Consider the following 19248-nt stretch of genomic DNA (forward strand, 5'->3'; position numbering starts at 1 on the left):
AAAGAGATGGTTTTCTTTTTTCCTTAGGAAAACAGGTAACATGGACACATAGGTTCATCCACCATTCCAAGCCAAGAAACGGTCCACAAAAATCATCTAGTCTGGCTGCATGTCCACACCGGAATTTTGGCTGATTAGTCTTGGAGTGAGCCCAGCCAGCAACGCGTTTCTGTCTAAAATACACCTGCTTTTAGTTAACACATACACCTCCCAAAAGGCTCTTCCTTCCCACCTGGAGATCTCAGCAGAAACACTGCCATTTACCTTGATATTTTTTTCTCTGTGGTTCAAACTTTCACAATTGTTTATTAACAGTGTGGTTATTTACCCATTTTATTTTTCCCAGCTACCAGTTCTCCTGATGCCTATTTCTGGTACTTTCAAGAGCTCCTTGTGGCAGCTGTTTGCTCTGCTTGAATGAATCTGCGCACATACCCTGAGTCATCTCCTAATCTTTCTTGTAGTAATCTATCTGGGCTGATATCCTTCAGATTTTCTCAAGCCCTGCAGCAGTTTTTATGGGATCTTTCTGCAGTTTCATCAAGTTTCCAAACCCCTTAAAAAATATAGACACCAGTGTGTTGACAGTCCTTCAGTTCCAGTCTTTCAAACACTTTTGTAAGGTAAAATTAATGTCCTTACTTCTCCTAATTGTTTTTGATATAGTCAGAGGTCACATCAAGATTTGAGTATATAAAAGTTTCCTTACCAATTATTGTCTTGCTAACAAACAACTGAAAGTCTCAAGGAAGCCCAAACTTGTACCTAGACAGAACTTTGATAAATTTCCTGTATATGGATGCACAGTGTAGAGATCACCTCAGAGGAGACAAGTCATTTTGATCAATAGCATTTCTTAGAAGCAAAAGGCTTGCACACAGTTGATACATAGTGAGAACAGGGATAAGGCATCCTCCTGGATGAGTCTTCTGGGGTCAGGCTGGATACAAGAGGCTTAGAAAAACAACAGTTGACAGTAGTTTTATTATTTATGTTGATTATGTTGTTCAGTAAGAAGCAGATGCAATGAGTTTGGCTAACATTCCTTTTCCTGCCTAGCGGTGGACAACTCAGTGGGACTTCATTTTGACATTAAAGCAAATGGCATTTTGCTCTTATGGCTATAACTGATTTAACATGAAATAGCACATCCACTGAGGGACAAGAGTTGTCCAGGAAGCACCAAGGAGATACTTTATCCTCCAGTGGGAGCTACTCACGTCCCTTGTTTTTCACTGGGTACTTGAAATCTCAATGACTGCCATTTCTTTCATATGCAAAACCAGCAGCATTTCCTCAGGCTGCAGCTTTATGGGGCTAATTTCTGCACCCAGGTCTCCTCTCATTAATCCACCAACACGTGTGGAGTAGAGGAACCACTGTGACTGCATCCCATTCCCAGTTCCTTCAATGCCTGAGTTTTAAAAGATGTAATCAGAGACTAGAAGCCTGTCACTTAGCTTCCCGGCAATGGACACTGTGATGTGACTGCTGCCTGGGACAAGAGAGGAGACAAGGTTGGAGTTTGAGAATGTAACAGGTCCAGCAGCTGGGTTGTGTTTCCATATAAAACCCAAACACTCAGACCTGTCTGCAGCACACCAGGGTCCTCTGTTGGCTTGGGTGGCCTAGACACGCTTGCACTTGCCCTGGAAGGGCAGTAAGGGCATTTGCTTCTGGCTGTGGCTACAGATCCTCCAGTGAACTGGGCTGAGACCGACTCGGGATCCTGTACCTTCCCATCTGCCCTCTCTCACGGAGAGTTAAGCAGCACAGCTGGATTTTCTACCTCATTTACACCTGGTTCCTGTGACAGGTAACACTCAAATATTCAGGGACCTCAAAGAGAGCAGAATCAGAGCGATATGGTGTGAAGCACACCTTCAGGACATATGAAGGTTCTCCTACTGCAGCTTTATCTGGTTGTTCCCCATCTCGCTCACGACTCACCGCATGCCTTTTCCTCTGTAGAGCAGGTGACAGGGTCACGTGTGGAATGAAAAACACAAGCGATATTCCACTAACACCCTCCTCTTGTGCAATGAAAGGCGCACACCCACGTACACGGTATGCACCGCTTCCTCCCGAGCCCTCACTTGCTGTGCTGGCTGCATGGTACCAGGGAGCCCAGGGCTGGAGCAGAATTGCAAAGGTTTTGCTGCTTCAGTTGACATTTAACTATTAAACAGCTTTGTGGAGACTGAAGCAAAAGGTGCTGTTTGTGGGAGGTGATGCGTGGATGGGAGAAAGAGTAGGAGTAGTAGGTGTCATGCAGTAAGAGCTGTTTGATCGTGTTTACCCACTTTAACCTTAGTTTTCTTAAGGATGGAGCACTTCTGGGTCCCTTGCAGCCATGCGAGGCTCCAGATACCTGTGCTTGGCTGACTGTGGGTGCTTAGTACTCCTGGGCCTGGCTAGCAGGAGATTGCCTGGCAGTGGAAGCACCGGATAACTGTGTGACTGGGCTTAAAAGCCTGCCAAATGTGAGAGCACAGATGGGGGGTGGGTAGAAACCCTCTGGCTCCATTCACGCTGGTGGCTGAAATAGCCCATATGGGCTGACCCCATGGCACGGTCTGAAGCTGATCTCCAAAAAGCCTGGAGCTGTCTCACCCTGCTGAGATGAGACTTGCCCAGATATTCTAGCTTCAGTGAGCATCAACAGGCACTGCCTCAGGCACACATGAGCAAGGGGAGGATAAGAGTTACTTGGCTCAGCTCAGCTCTGGGGCTTATCATAGCACTGGGAGTGCCCTGCAACCCTCCATCTCTCCTTTTTCCTGCTCTCAAAGGTGCCTGTCAACACTGGCACAAGTACATGCCAAGTACACTTGCACTCGGGTAATAATGGGACCCAGCTCTTAGCTGCTTCTCCTTCACCCATAAATCTCAGTATTCCTCCCTGGGGAGGATGCTGAGGAGCAGGACAAAGTGAGTTTCCTGTGGGCATGCAGGAAATCAGTGGCACAACAAGTGGGACTGAAAGTCAGGTGGAAAAGGAAAATGCCAAACTTTCCTAAGCCTGAAACATTTAGTCTGGCTTCGCTCTGACTTTAGCTTGGAGTCCCACCTAGGTACGCTCTGGGCACTGAAGTGGGCCTGTGCAGATTAGCAATGTGCTCCCACCGCTGCAGGTCAGAGGAGCTCACCTTCAAGACCACTGCCAGCAGGTGCGCAGATTTGCTTTTCAAATCAACCCTGGGGCTCACCCGGGGCTGGGGAGGACCCTGCAGCCCAGGCACTGGCAGGGATCCCCCGGACACAATGGAGTGTGAGGGGCAAGGGTGGGAAAAGAGGCTCCCTGGGGGGCTGTGAAGGACTCAGAGACCCGTAGCTAAAGCAGGTCTGTGCAGCCAGTGCTAGATGGACCCAGGGAATGAGAATATGGAGAGGACCAGTGGCAACCTCTCCAAAAGGCCTATAGGCTGCCACCAATAAATGCCAAGTGCGAAAGTGATTCAAGCTCTCAAGATGCTTTAGAAAAAGAGACTTCTGTGTTTGTGGCTATTATTTGACCTGTCAGCCCTGGAGACAAGGAGACACGAAAAGAAGGAGGGTGGCTGGGTGTGGGTCTGGGCCTCCAGTGGGGCTGCTGCTCCCCACTGCACTGAGGCTGGTTCGTAACTACCACCTGCATGTGGGTCTGCACAGCTGGGGCTTGGGGTACAGGCACTCCCAACCAGTGCAAAAGACAAATCCTCCATACCATCTTCATCTCAAATTCCCCCACCTGGAAGTTGCACTTCCCTGCCTGAACGGGGGCCTCACAGGAAACTCCTAGGGCAGCACCAGGGCGGAGACACATGCTTTTTCCCTGCTTCTCTCCTGTGCTTTTCCAGGCACGATTTGTAGCTTTGAAATGCTCTTCCCTGGCCTGGACAGGCAGGTTTTGTGCTGGTGTTAGCAGACCCTCTGCTCACCCAGTCACGGTGACAACCCATCGTGAGTGCAGGGCTGGGGACCTCCTGCCAGGCTGAGGAGGGGGAACCTTTTCTCACTTGCTCCCACTCCTGCCTGGTTTCTTCCCCACAGGTCTTCTTCTGCCCAACATCCATCACTTTCCCCATTTTTTCCTCCATGAGGTGGCCGAGATGACAGGACCTGCTACCAGGAGAGCTGGCAGGGCAGCGCACCCGGCTGCCATGGAAAGCAGTGGCTGCTGGTGTTTTGCACACAGAGAAAACATGCAAAGGTCCTGTGGTATGTCTTCCAAGGGGAAACAGCTTTGTCTTTGTGCCTGGCAAGAAATCTTCCAACCCTACAGGGGACAGCACTGCGGGCGGCCAAGGTGAAAGTCTTCGGCATCTATGGGGAAGCCAGGGTTGTCCTGCATGCCCTAAAAGCAGCCGTGTGCCACGGCTGCTCAAGGAGCATCCTGTGAAATTCACTCAAGGGGTAAGGTGCTGCACAGGGCAGTCCCAGTTAGAAGAGGTAGACGGTGCTGTTATCATGGCCTCCCAAATGCTCTCATAGCACCAGGGAATCTCACACCCACGTCTGATTTATGAAATAAACAGGGGGAAAGTGAGTTTGCTGGGTGGGAAAGGGAGCTAAACAGACCAGGGCTGCACAGCTGGCATGGCTGGGTCCTGCCCACGTCCTGGGCTCTCGGCAGAGGATGGTCCTTCGTAGTGTCCTCACTCAGTGACCGGGGAGATGCCAAACACAGGCTATAGCAATGCTGCCACATTGCATGGACCTGGCTCCGGGGCAGCCTGGCACAGGGCAGTCCATGTCCTTGCTGTTCAAGGCTATCGCCCTGCCAAGCAGGGACACCTCCTCCAAGCCGCCTGCTGGGGATGGCCACCTCGTGCCAGTATCTGGTCGGTGCCAGGGACCTGCTGGCAAGGGTGGCTCATACAGGCAGAGCCGTGTTGGGAACACCTGAACACTTTCTGACAGAGACAATCCCGTGCCAATGATGGGGAAAGGCCCTGAGAGCACCCCGTTTGCCAGCAGAGCTGGTGCCACGGGCTGCCTTGTGCTGCCAAGTGTGGGGAGGTCCTGGCTGGAGACCCTGGAGGCATCACCAGCAATGGGCAGGGTTACCAGTGCTCCTGGCAGGTTCAGGAGCACTGGTCCTCCTGCGTGATAATGGGTTGTGCACGCCTTTCCAAGATTTCTGAGTGCAGCAGCAAATGGCACGCAGAAAACTACTGAGGCGGAAGGGATGGTGGTTAACTAGGAGGAGGCATCAGCAGGGAGTCCCCTGCCCAGTCAGCCTGTGACCCCCATCAGAGCAATCCTGCTCCCCCAAGCCCCCCGGTTTCAGCTGGGTGCCTGCCTGCTGGCTCTCCCGGGCCCGGGGTGCCAGTGGTCTGTGTCCAGCATGCTTCCGGCTGTGCTGCCCACCCCATGGCAGCAGCATGGGGGAAATGCCAAGCGTGAATGTCAGCCTTGGGACGCCTACGGCATGTTTCCTTTCCACCAGCAGACAGGATGTAAGCTGTCATGGGTGTTAATTAGTCTTCACCGAGACCTGCAATGTGATGCTCCTGATTTTTGTCAGCGCATCTCTCATCTCGCGGTTTGAGACTATCTCTTCTCAGACTGGTCTTTTGCCAGGGCCACAGCATTGAAGCCCCCATCCCTGTGAGATCTGTTACAAGCTCTCTTTTCTAGGTACAACACTTTAAAAAAACCAAACCTACAGAATCCTGTTTTCTAAAAGCATCCTGTGAGCTTCACAGAGTGCTGGCCGTCTCTGGAGAGAGATGTGTTTGTCCAGATGTCTGCAGTACTGCTGGACTCAGCTGAGTCCGAGATGTGTCCAGTAGCAACATCGCACTTGACCCTGCATGTTTCTTGAGGCACATACATGGGAATAGCTGTGTGTATGCAGAAAGGCTACAAAAACCTTTTCTGGCTTGCCTGAGAGTTTAATTTAGAAACTAAATGAAATGATTAGCTGTTCAGAGATAAGCTGGTTATGACTGAGTCTTGGTCACATAATAAAGTTTAACCACTTTAAACACAGTGCGTTGGTGAAAGCACAGACTCTGCCCTGTCTGGAATAACTGTACGGTTCAGCATCCAGGAGGGCAGATGCTGCTGCCCAGCAGCTGGATGCTGCTTGTCACTGTCCACCCAAAGTGCGCCCTGCTCCCACCGGTCTGCAGGTAAAATCGAGCAAGTGAGTACTCCGAGGTTTCCAAGGGAAAATCTCCAGCTTAGTTCAAGCCCCATCACTCAGCTCCATAATACAGAAGTAGCCGACTCGGTACCTGAGCTGTGAGCTCCCTCCCACTGGCCTTTGCTGCTGGCTACAACTTCCAGACAGGGAATGGTGACAAGTAGGAACAGGACAGTAACACCTGAAGTGCCTCCAGTCATTTTAAAGCTGCATGGGTGCCCCAATGCATCTGCATCTGGGGACAACCTGGACACCTCTCCCGTCACGCCAGCAGCGTGGCCTCTGCAGGCCGTCTTGCTGCAGGCTAACACCTGTATGGGAGATGCCTCAGCTCCCAATTCACCCCATCAAATTTATCCGATCACAGCCCTCAGTGACTGGTCTTGGAGCCACATGTATGTATGTGGTGACATCAGTTAGTGGCAGGACGATACTGCTTCAAAACGTGCTTAGCTTTCCTGGTGTTCGGTGTTGATTGAACAAATTTGGATTGCAACTTCCATGAGACTGTAATTTATCAAAAGCACAAAGGTGAGTCATGCAGGCCAAGCTTCTAGAGCTCACATGAAAGTTGGAAAACATGTCGAATGAAAGCTGTAAGGTCTCTACCAACAACTATGACATATTTTGCCCATTGAGAAGCTTTTTAGTTTGGGTGATATTTTTAGCAGGGTATTTTTTTTTTTCAACAAAAATGTAACATTTCCAGAGAAAGCAGACACCTTCTGTAATAATGTCAGCCAACCTCTGAGTGTCTTATCAAAACAGTTTCTATGAACTGTTTTGAACCAACCCGCACGACATGCTGAATGTTACTTCTGTGTTTATAAATAGCCCTGTTTTCATAAAACTCTTTCTCAAGTAAACTGCTCTCAATTAATATGAAGTACTTTCACATATTATTTGTATTATAAAAAAAGAGGGATCAGAGTCCTGTTATATTAACAGTCAATAAAGGGACGAGCTTTACCCTAAAAACCTCATATTTTGGGTTTACTCCAGGTCTCTGCAGTTCCTCAATGTCTTATGCCTGCCTCCGAATAAAACAGCCCCATTGCTGTGTTGAGTGCCTCCTGATGTTAACTACTCCTTTCCTCGCCATATCCCCATGAGGAAAGGCAGCATTAACCCCAGGCTACAGATGGGGACTTGTGGTGCAGAGAGGTGAAATGTCATGCTGAAGATGATACAGGTCATCTGGACCAGAGCAGAGGTGGATGTCCACTCTTCCCTTGAAAGGCAGTACCCTACCCACTATGCTTCCATACGGCTGGTGCTATGATAGTTTTTTTTTTTTTACTCATTATTTTCCCGTCAGTCAGCCTATGAAAGAAAACTCACAGTACTGCGAGTTGAGTACTCTGACATCATCAGCTGGCTAAACAAGGGAGTGAATGCATTTAGCTAGTATAAGCACAAAAAGAATGAAAAATAGAAGAGAGTAAAAGTGAATGAAGAGAAAAAGTGGAGGGCAGGAGCAGCATGGTTGTCAAGAAGTAGTAGGAGGGTATAGCAAGGAAATTGAAGCTTCAAGCTGACCCATAAAACTCCCTTGCGTTACCAGCAACTCCTCTGATTTCACCCTCAAAGATCTTGTTTTGCAGCAGCCTTCACTTGACTCATCTACACCTGCCCACTTCAGTCCTGCGGCCAGCAGGAAACCCTCCTACCTCCTTTAACCACAGCCTTCCAGACAAGGGTCTCTGCCGTCAGCCCCCAAACTCTGCATGACTCACCCCCTTTGCATCTCTGCAGATATTTCCCTGAGCTTTCTCAGCTTGGCAAGGCAAGTCTGTCACACCATTGAAAAAAAAAAATAACAAAAAGGTGACTAAATGTGGCTGCATGATGACAGGAATCAAATCTTCAGTGTTGGGATGGGATCCAGCATCTCTGTAAAAGAGTTCAGTACATGCTGTGCCTCCCTGCTCGGGCCTGGCTGCCTGGGCAGGGGAAGGAGCCAGGGCAACACAGAAAAGATGACACAGAGCCCAAGCTCTCCCACTCTGTGTTCTGTCAGTGTGAAGACCCCCCCAAACAGATGTTTCCCTCTGCAAGGAAATGCAGTGCTAGCTTCACTATCAGGCTGGAAATCAAGACAGTGGTTAAAGAAATCACTTTCCCGATGTCGCAGTAATAGCTGCAGATCAGACTTGCTTCACTCTCCTGAAAGCCCAGTTGAGTGCCGTCTTCAGTACGCTGCTCCTCTCATCTTCTGCAATTGCGTCTGCAGTCATGGCAAGAGTTGGTCTGGGTCTACCGACCTCTCCCAGCACTACATCAGTGGAAAACCCAGTGGAAAACCTTTGGAGTAGGAATCCTGTCTCCATAAATGTTTGAAGAGGATGCACCTTGTTTAACACCTTCCCTGCCAGGAGCAGGTAATGAAGTTAGCACCTAATAAGCAATATGCAAACTCAGCCTCAGAGAAGATGCCTGGTACAAACATCAACTGTCAGGAAATGTCCTCTGGGCAACATCCCAAGGAATAAGTTCCTTCAGGGTCTCAGTTTGCTATGGAGGATGTGTGCTTTAAAATGAAAGGTGTGCCCTGATTACTTCTTGAAGATTGTCATTGATAGTTTTCCAACATACATCCAAAGGATTTCTGACTGGCATGTTGGTTAATAACCAGAAAGTAAGCGTGGGAATACGTTTATGTTACCTTTTCCTAATGCTACTGATAATTGCTCAGTAGGTCCAGAAACCAGACGCTGCAGTGACTTTATCTCATGAGCTAACTCTTCGGTCAATGTCTGGATCAGCACTAGTTGATTAGAGCGTGTCCCGCATGGTACTGCAACCAGGAATTGGTTTGAGACCTGAAGAAAACTAATCTCTGGGCAGTTGAATCTGCAAGATGAATAAACTCATCTATTTTTTTGGAAATGACTTATGGTTCAGTTACTACAATCACTTTCATTAGCCCAGTCAGGTAGTTTGTGAACCTCTGCAGGGTAAAGGGAAAATCACCATTTAGACCAAGTCAGGAATGGCTGGTTCACAGGCTTGGCAACCAGATCACAAAGGCTTTCACCTCCATTTGAAATTCATCCTCGCTGTGCAGTGACTATGAAGGGTAATGCTCCAGTAAGTGCTCCCTGGTATTTGTAGAGTTTACTACCTGCACAGAAAAACTCAGGGGATATTCCATCTGTGACTGCTCTGAATCCTGAATGGTGACAGCTTTATGAAGGGTGGGTTCTTTGTGACAATTCCAACTCGTGATAATTTTCCTGCTATTAAGTGTAATAGAGACTTTTCTATTTATGCTTCTGTAGATTCAGAGGCTCTAGACCATGTCTGCAGGCAGCACATCTGGACTGTTGCCCAAGATAGCAACATTTTTTGGGATACAAAAGACATTTTTCCTTTAAAGGCTGATTAGTTTGTGCTGATCACAAACAAAAAGCTCTTTCCATAGAGCTTTGTGGACCTTCTCTGTTGCATTGTGTCACAGTGAAACCACCAGCGGCTTGGCCACGGGGCTGGGAGCTCTTGAGGAGGGACTGTATTTGTGGCACAAAGGAAGCTGGGTTTAACCTACCTTTCACGCAGGCCTCTTCTGTGCCTCAGAGGTTTTGTGTATCCATTGACCCAAATGTATTCAGTGGAAATGATACTTCCTTTCACAAGATGAGGTAATTCAAGGCCTTTGTGGCCATTAGTGCTGCGAGGCAGGTGCCGGTAAAGCAGCTGAGGCTCTGCCTGGGCTATTTGGTGGGATTAGCACCATCTTCAGGGATAGGCAAAGCAGGCAGTCACCAGGGGATCAAGCTGCCGAGAGTGTGAAAACCACCACAGCTCTCCTGCCCACACTGCCTGGAGAGCGATGCTCCTTGGGCAGCCCAGCTGGCTGCGGAGGCAAGGCTCGGGGCGAAGGGAGGCAGCAGCTCCTGATGAACCGCTGCTTGGAGGAGCAGCAGCCCCTGCTCTGCCCTGACCCAGCTCACCGCCTGAAGCACAAACAGACAAACCCGGGTCCCAAGGGCTATTTGTCCCAGTTCTGCTGCTTGCCCTCTCCCTCCCTTTTCCCATCATAGGGACAGCCCAGTGCTGGCACCTGACATTTGGTTGTCCTGCTGAGATATACCTTAAACTGGCTTTGTCTGGAGGGGTAGTAAAACAGGGGAGACTGCCAGAGGACACCTCCCTCCTCCATACACCCAGGCCACAGGCAAATTTGCTGTTGGGACCAGCTGCAAATTAGGTGATGGCACTATCAACAACATAGATTACACCACCGGGGGTGCACTGTGCTCTTGGTAAATGCTGCCTCCTGCAGAAAAGAGAGGGAGGACCTATATTGTGCATGAAGTGGGGACGAAGCACTGGGGCCACTTTCCTGTCCAGCTGGGTCTATTCTCACAGACAGAGGTCTGAAAGCAAAGCTAGAGGCTGTAGGAGGCAGGGATGCGGGGCTGGAGGGGAGGCACGACTGCCCCTCCAGCCAGTCACCCATCACCAGCCAACGTAGTGATGCTGCTGTCTCCTTCCTATAGAGATGTCAGCAGCCCCTTTTTCCTGCAGGCTTGGGGGGTGGGGTGGTGGGTAGCATTTTTCACTTGTAACACCTAGTAAATTGTGGCATCAAAGAAAACAGAGCAGTGAGTCCTGAGTTACTGAGCACTTGTTCAGTATTTGAGTTCCACCTGTTCCCCTGAGCTGTAGGATGATTTTGGGCTCTGAGATGGAGCCATATGGCAAGCCAGGAGGTGTCACACAGAGCTGCTGTGCAGACTTCAATCAGGAATGTTTCCAGTGAAAGGAAAATGTGTTAAACTCAGCCTTTCTCACAGTTTGACAGCTCCTGATGTTCGTGTCAATAAATGAATGAAAAAAATGTGCTCACTCTGAAGAGAGACATAACTGAATAATAATTAACTGCAAGTGCTCATACAGCACAATTTGCCCCATTCCCCAAGGGAGGAATGCTCAAGGACTCAGACTTTTGCTACCTGAAAACCCAAGATACTGCTGCCCTTCCTGCCTTTCCTCTGTAAGCTTTTATTCTTAACACATAATGAGCCTATTTGCACCACTGCTGTGCCCAGTTAACAGTACTGGTTGACTAACTGGACTGGGTTTATGAAAGGATAGAAGGGAAGTCAGGGCATTGCAGTGAAGTAACCGCAGTTCAAATGATAGTGTTCCCCTGCTTATTGGAAATCAGTTTAATGAAGGGAGAAGGCACTGCCACTACTGTCAGCAGAAATTTCCAATCGGTTTGGCTAGGCAAGCCATGACCTGTAACAAAATAAGGCAGTACATGCTATCACAGCATCACAACTCTGCTGCCTGTTTTAAAGGCTTTGCTACCCAAAAGAAAGAAAAACAGTTGGAAAGCAAAGAATTTAAATGCTCTGTAGGGGAAACTGCCAACAGAGGCTTCTCAACAGCATAGGCAGAAACTAATATGAACAAGGAGCCAGCGCTGGCAATCCTTGTCATGGGGTGGGAGAGACAGGAGGAAGAGGCTGAGCTCCCGCTGGGCTTGCACAGGCCTGGTGGGAGGGCGAGAAGAGCAGCTGAGGGCAATGCCAGGAGGTGCAGGTCCCACCGCCTCTGCCTTGCATCCTCTCTACAACAGCAGCCCCTGCTCCACAACCACGACTCTGCCAGCTCAGCTGCCCCAGGCACCATGTGTATGCTCCTCCATCTACAACTCGCCTGGGGTCCTCTAGTGCAGGACACTGACAGCAGCACCACACAATATGTGCATGCACAAGCCAAGGTATATCACCTTGCTCCTGGGCATAAAACATCTGTGCAGGCACTGCGTATATGACACATGATGTACGTACCTGGCCGAAGGCAACCATGGCTTACTCAAACCTTTGCTGAATAAGAGTGATGGTGCTGAACAGCGGCGAGGATGAACAATCTTGAGAGGCTGAAAACAAGAATTAGTTTGTTATCAGTTTCCATCATCCAACAAAGCTCCCACAAGGGTGAGGGATTTGAGCATTTAAAGAAGTTATTGCTACAAAGTGTGTATGGGAAGAGAACGAAGTCTGTTTGTGCTCCTAACTCCTGGATGCTGCCAAATTTCCCTTCAAGTGCCAGGGCTCCAAGGCCTGCAGCAGTCGGCACAACAGCCACCACCCTGTGGAGCCGACTGGGCCCCACAGCACTGGCCAGGGCAGGTGCACAGCCACAGCACCATAGGTGGGTGTCTGCCCAATTTAGGGCAAGCTCAGCACCAGTGTCTGCATGGGGGCTGCTCACCCTGAGCTCCTTTTATGAGTGATGGGGAGGTATTGGCGCTTGTAGGGTGCCATTGTTCCTTCCCCACTTCTGCTGCTGGCTTTAGGAGAAGAGGAACCATGTCCTTTCCCAGAAGTGCCCACTTCTCCACGCTGACTATAAAAGGCCCCTGGAGCAGCTGGGTTGGATGCAGACCTCCACACTCTATCTCTGTAACGCAGGGTGAGAGGAGGTCGCCCTCGGTGAGCCCAACAGGGCTACCAGAAGCAAGCCAGGTGCCCCGCAGAGGCAGCCACGCTGGCTTCAGTTTGAGGTGGGTAAGCTGTCTCCTGCAAATCCACAGGGGAGCTGCCTGCCTTTTAAAGAGCTCACATCCCTCAAATCTGTGCTTCGGGACAGTGGGCTCTGTGTGGCCACCCACCATCCAAACATGAGCACGAGCGCCATGGAACGAGGCTCTTTTGGGAACAAGTGATACCGCAGAGGAGCATCAGAGGCAAGAAACAGCTCCTTGCTGCCAAGCGTTGACATGAGGCTGATAAAGGGTGGGTTGCTGCCCTGAGGGGTATGCCTGTCTTATTAAAGTTGTATTTGCAGTATTTTTTTGAGATCATTGAAAAGCAGGGTGATATATTTACAGACAACTTTCTGAATACTTGGCCCCATTTACTGAGTGGAAGAAGAATGACTAAAAATGCCATCTGCTTTTTATCGAAACTTTGTCCCAAATTCATCAGAATTTCAGTAGCTTTCACCTCTAACTCTCCATTTTTTACTCCTGAAAGTTGTTAGCAACATACCACTCCATGCAGTTTACAAATGGCAAACAAGCTCGACTGTCTGTGTCTGCAAATCTTCTCTCCTGGGAGAGCTGGAAAAGTGGCCTCAGTCTTCTGCTGGGGAGTCACAGAAGAGCTGAGTGTGTGTGTGTCTGTGGGGGGTGTGTGGGTGTGTGTGGGGGTGTGTGTGTGGGGGGGGGGGGTGGTGGTGTGGGGGGTGTGTGTGTGCACGCGCACACTCACCAAGTGCTGCTGCCAAAGCTGAAGGTGAGATGACAAACTGAGTAATTTCCTAGAGGGCAGAAACCAAGAAGATCTCATCGAGTCAGCGCGAACCAGCCCAGCGCAAAGACGGGCACCTTGCAATGCGTAAGCTGGAGGCACCGAGTGCTCCGTGAGGGTGTCGGGGACCGAGCGCTGTGAAGGGTGATGGGGAGTCGAGCCGGCTGAGTCCACCCCTGTGGTGCCCTGGCCTGTGTAGCCCAAAGCAAATGCAGTTTCCCAGAGGAGATGAGTGATGCTCCTGGCTGTTATCAGCAGAGAAAAGTAAAGCAGTAGTGGGAAAAGTCAACTTGCTCTCGCTGCAGGGAAAGGCGCTGGCACTCGTGGCCGTGCAGCAGCACTACAGTTAGACGCTAGGAAACCCCTTTCTGCTAGGAACAGTGAAAGACAGGAGTGGGCATGCTGTGGTATGTCTGGCTCTGGAGGAGGACTCGAATGCTAAGGATGACACTGGTATATTTACTGCTGGTTTATACCTGGTTTATACCAGTTTGACACTCGTATATTTACTCCTGTGGCCTCTCTGCATGGGGGAGCTTGTGTGACAGGAGTAGGTGACACTGCTTCATATCTGCAGAGAAGCTGGTTTCTGAATGCAATGGTTGTTCCCATGCTTGTACTATCGTGGCCCTTTCTGCTGCCCACCTTTGACAAATACCTTAAAACACACAATCAGAAGTCAAAGAAATGAACATTGAAATTGCTTATTACGTACATGTGTCTGTTATCAGAGCAGCGGGTTTTTTCTTTGATAAACATTGACTCGTTATTGCCAGAAGCTTTTTTGAAATCAGCTGCTCAACAAAAGGCAGTACGTGACCAGGCCCGTGTTGCTCACACAGCAGCCACTGCAGAGCACACAGAGTTAAGCATGTTTTGGGGAAAGGTTATCCTAAGATGCTGTAGGGTGTTGTCCTCATTCTTGAGCCCATCAGGACTCCAGCTTGGAGGAGTCCTCCAGCTCCAGTTTAAAATATGGTATGTGTGGAGGACACAGTCTGTCCATCGCTGGGCTTGCAGTATCAGGAAAAATCCCCAGTCTTGTGATGGAAATAGATGCACACTGCGGGGGGAGTCAGAGACAATCCTGACCCAGGCAGAGGTCTGTTTTCTCCCCAGCTTGCTCCCTTGTATCATGAGCTCTGACCATACCAGGCAGTCTTGTCTGTCGTTCCCGCCTCCGTTTGAACCCACGAGGACTGTTCAGTGCAGACTTCCAAACGAGCTGCACATGGGAGGGCAGACACCACTTTCTTAGTCTGGTGCAACATCTGCCAGCAAGCGACACCGAGAGGTCAGCCAGGTGCCATTTCTAAACCTACCTAGGGCCAGCCGGAGGCACGCTCTCTGCAGAGCAGACGGGGGATGCTCAGGGAAACACAACCTTCTGGACTGCTGCCCCGGGGTGGGGATGGGGGTTACAGCTGGTGGCAGCACAATGCTCGGGGTGCCTGGGACGACGTGTCACCAGGAGGGCAAAGAAAGAGAGCTGCATGGTGGAAAGAACAGGTTTGCTCCTCTCCCTGAACCAGTATAAAGGAAATTATTCCTGTTACCACAATCGCCACAATTTTATCTACCAAGTGCATATAGCGAAGATTAAATGAGCAATATGTTTCAAGTTACGTATGTACACATACACACATTTTGGCACCAGTGAAAATACCAGACCTGATGTTCCTCCTGTCACTCCAAATACAACAGAGAGCGAGACCTGGCTCTGGGCTGTGATGCTGGAGGGTCTCTGGAGAGGCTGAGGCATGAACCCAAGTGTTACTCCTTTGGGGTGGGGAGCTACGGCGGGTCCTGCAGAAACCACTGTGCTTTGTAGCTGGGCTATGTGCTTTAGCAGACTCAGCTCTGGGCGAGGGACAGGGTCCACAGTAGTTCGCTACCTCCTTGCAGAGCTGGGGGAGCAGGGCCCTGGGCCCAGCAGTGAGGATGGGGCACAGATCTCCTTGATTCACCCAACTGCTTGTCACCTGCAGAAGGTATGTGCTGGCTGCCGGCTGAGACGGGTGAGAAATCCTTCCACGTTATTCCCCCCCTTAGGTATCTAGGTGATGGCCTGTCCTCTCAGTGAATTGAAAAAAAAAAAAAATCCTACCTGGATGGGGTGAGAGGTTCCTATTGTGATTCAGTAGCAAAGAGCTAAATCTAGGAAGTGGGAGGTACTGGGATGTGGGGGATGAATCCAGCACATGCAACGTGTTTCAGGTAAAAGCAATACATTACTTCATTAGGGTCCAGGGGCTTGGAACTGGCTTATTGCCACATGGAAAGTGCATTCAGTTTTGTATGGTTTTAAAAATTAAATTAATGTCTTGTTAGAAGAGTTCACATAAAAATTCCCACATGGGTTGCGTATTTTTTCCTTCTGGCCTGAGTCCTCATCAGTGCTAGAAGAGCTCCAGGAGAAGCTCCCACCAGCCCCTTGGGACTGCTGAGCCGTCTCCCAGCCTTCGTGCTTCTCCACAGCTAGTGAGCATCTTTACTGGGGATGCTGTCCCCTCCCCAGCCTCATGTGTGATCCCCAGTAAAACCTCCCTGCTCTCTCTGGAAATCCCTTAGAAAATCAGTACAGCTGGGCAATGCCAAGGTCAGGGGTTGGTGGTGCAAACCCTGGGTATACCTGTCGAATTTTGTGTTTGGTCTTTAATTTACATGGAGAAGATGGCCATTTTCATTTGAACCAAACAATGTTTTGCCATGAAGAAAAACTTTTTTCCCAAGTGTTGCTGCTACTTCAGTGGAAAAAACTACATGTGATTTCTAATGAAAGAATGTACCAGGCACAGAGAAGCCAACTCAAGTTTGCCTTATGGTCCAAAAGCTGGGGGAATTTGAACCCATTTATACCAGTATGGACTATGAATTACATCATACTTTCTCTCTTTGGGAGTTTCCCTCCACTTAGAAATCTTTTCTTGCTTCACAGAGGATATCACAGTATTTGCCACAAGTTAAACTCCAGCCCTTCTTACTCTAGCCTGTAACCTGCTCTCACTCTGAGACGTGCAGCAGCTGACACAAGGATCCCACCTGCAGATTGCAGAACTTCAGGTGCACAACTCACTGGGAGCCATTTACTTAATGAAACCACCTACACGGACTGCACCAGAGCTTCATCCCAAGCATCCACAAGGAGAACTGCCTGCAGGCTGGACCATAATCAGGAAAACGGGAGGGAAAGCCTGAAAGAATTCCTGCTGCTCTGCACATTGCAGTGGGATATAGGGCACTGAGAGTGCTGAACAAGCCTGGCACCAAATGACTCGCTTTTTGAAACCGGCAGAGAAGTCACAACTCCTTTATTAGCTCAAAGAACTCCACCAAAAGAACTGAAAATCCAGAGTTTAGTCATTCTTCCTTGGATGGGCTAACCATGTGCTGCCAGCTTATAGGCACAAACCCATCACTACTTTTACTCATTCATAAAAGCTTTTCAAAGTGTTACGGGGACATGAGATACACAGGAACATGATTTGGCCTCCTGGAGAGACTTTTAAGTGACCAGATCCTTCAGCAGGCAAGGGCTGGCATTAGCTGAAAAGGAAACCCATTTCTAAAACCTTGGACTTTTGTTTCTTCGGGACTTTTAGAAATGCTCCCAAATTTACAAACCTACTTCTACAATCCTTAAGGACAAACTAAAAGCCTCTTTGCCCCCCTCCACCGTGGTAGGTGAGAGACATTGTGAAAATGTCAAACCTATGTCCTTCCTTCTCCTGAAAGAATCCAACACTGGTGGGAACACAGAAATTTCACAGGATTCACCTTAAGTGATCATGTAAACCAAACCCCACGAGACACCAAAAGCAGAAGCAGAGAGGGGAGCCCAGGGACTTTCCAGGAGGTGTGCTGGCAGGTAAAGCTGTCTTTCCTCAATGAGGTTTTCCCAGGGGACACATCGAAATTCCAGGGGACTTCCCTTTCCCCGGCTACGCGCACATGCACACGTGGAGGAGGCTGGGGGACAGGCAGCTGTGACCAGCCCAGCACATCGGACCACCAAAAAGAGGAGGAAAAGGGGCTCCTGGGGGGGATGAGAACTTTAAATGAGCTTTTGCCTGGACATCTCCCACAGTTTGTCTCTCGCCCAAGACCAGCAGCAAGGAGAGGGCAAGAGCCATGGGGCAGCCCCACTCCACCTTGAAAGCGGGACCACCTCTCCCCCCGGTATGGCCAGGCCTTAACCCTCCAGCGGTCACCACAGCTGGGGCGTCCTCACCCATAGCTCCCCACCCGGCTGCGAAGGGAGAGGGTCTGGCTCCCTCCCACGGGGAGGTGAGCAGGGGCAGCCGGCGCGTACAAGCACCGCGGCGCAGAGGGCCTGGCCTGGGCCGGCATGGTGGGAACGGATGAGGTGAGGATGTAATGGGCATGACTGAGGTGATGGGAGCAAGGGACCAAATCTTGTTATCACTGTATAACTGGTGTCGTTGAGGAAGGGGAGGAGAAAAGGAAGAAGAGAAGGAGGAAAGGGGATAAGGCAGGTGGGAACGGCTGGGGCGAGTTCCCATGGCCTCAAGGGAGCGGGAAGGGCTCGGAGCAGGGCGCAGGGCAGGAGCACCCAGACACTCTCTGAGGCAGTGCTGTGCTGCCAAACCGAACCAAACCAAACCAAACCGTCTGCAGATGCTGCTGGTGCCGCGGTGCAGGCTGTGCCTGCAGTAGCCAGCGCTGCCCGGCCCAAGGCAGGGCTCTGCTCCCCGACCGACAGGGACTGCCCGGGACACTGCTGCCCCAAAACAGTCATGCAAGCTGGGAAGGAACTTACAAATATATGGAAGAGAAGGATTTCTGGTCTCTGTTGTATCAGTGTGGGCAGAGAGTGGTTCCTCTGAAATAAGCAGCAGCACTCTCAATTTAAGCTAGCTGTCCCAAGGTCACTGGAGTGGCTCCTGGCTTACGTGGAATAAAGCAAACTGGAATTTGCCTCAAGCTGGTCTGTATTAAAGCTCTTTCCCAAAGCTGCTTTGTGCTACTAACATCACTGGAGTCAGTGCAGTGACTCTGAACTTCAAACAACACAGCAATAAACAGATTTTTATCTAAAGAGGTTTAAAAGCCAACAGCCTGGTTACGGGGACTGGTGACATTTTTTTTATTGACTGTGCAATCAGTGTGATTTAGAGCCCCCTCAGGCACCCTGCTGCAGGCTCTCTAAGGGTCAGCTGTGACAAATCCCCCCACAAGTTCTGCTGGGCACTGCTGCTGTCCCCAGCAGTGGTGGCACTGGGAGGTTGTTCGTCATCATCATCATCATCTTCCCACCCTCCTCATCCTGCCTTCCTGGTGTCCTGCTCTCCCACAGGACCAGTTACTTGTCTGGCATCACAACCCTGCTTTCCAAGGCAATAAATTACTGCGGGATGCAGCTTTGCACTGAACTTCATTAACCGCAAACACTGCCGTCCCTTTCCCTGCCGCACCATGCAAGCCAGACATCCATGACTATCTGCAGGAGATACGCATTTCTCAAGCTCCCGGGAGGACCCACTGGTGCGTGGCAGATGGTGCAGTGGACTGATGGATGCACGGGGCTGGGGAGGCGATTCGCCCTCCTTGTCTCTTGGGATCGTGTCCCAGTAGAGCCTAGCACTCCGCTGACACTCCATTCCTGTGCCATTGCAAGGGGTTTATGTACATTGTTGATATCGGAAAAAGCGGGATTTAAGTTGAGGAGCCTTATTTGGTACTGTCTTGCTCCATTTTCGGAGACCATTGGTACTCTGAAAAAGTACCAGGCTTAGGTAAAATAGTGGGCAGCCGGATCCACAGAACTAGAATTGAAGCCAAGACTGAACGTCAAAGTGCAGTAAGACAGATCCTGTCCTGTGCTAT

The 19248-nt window shown here is 50.0% G+C and overlaps 1 protein-coding gene across 4 annotated transcripts in view; it reads right to left on the reverse strand.

Moving 5' to 3' along the window:
• Window positions 1-19248, reverse strand: part of TAGAP (T cell activation RhoGTPase activating protein) — a 53612-nt gene that overhangs the window by 32747 nt on the left and 1617 nt on the right. For all 4 annotated transcript variants that reach the window (XM_075748300.1, XM_075748301.1, XM_075748302.1 and 1 more), the window contains exon 2: window positions 11938-12026. In XM_075748300.1, the coding sequence (XP_075604415.1) occupies window positions 11938-12026 (89 nt within the window). The remainder of the gene's footprint in view (window positions 1-11937; window positions 12027-19248) is intronic.

The sequence above is a fragment of the Balearica regulorum genome, chromosome 3, assembly GCF_011004875.1.
Source record: "Balearica regulorum gibbericeps isolate bBalReg1 chromosome 3, bBalReg1.pri, whole genome shotgun sequence".
Lineage (NCBI taxonomy): Eukaryota > Metazoa > Chordata > Aves > Gruiformes > Gruidae > Balearica > Balearica regulorum.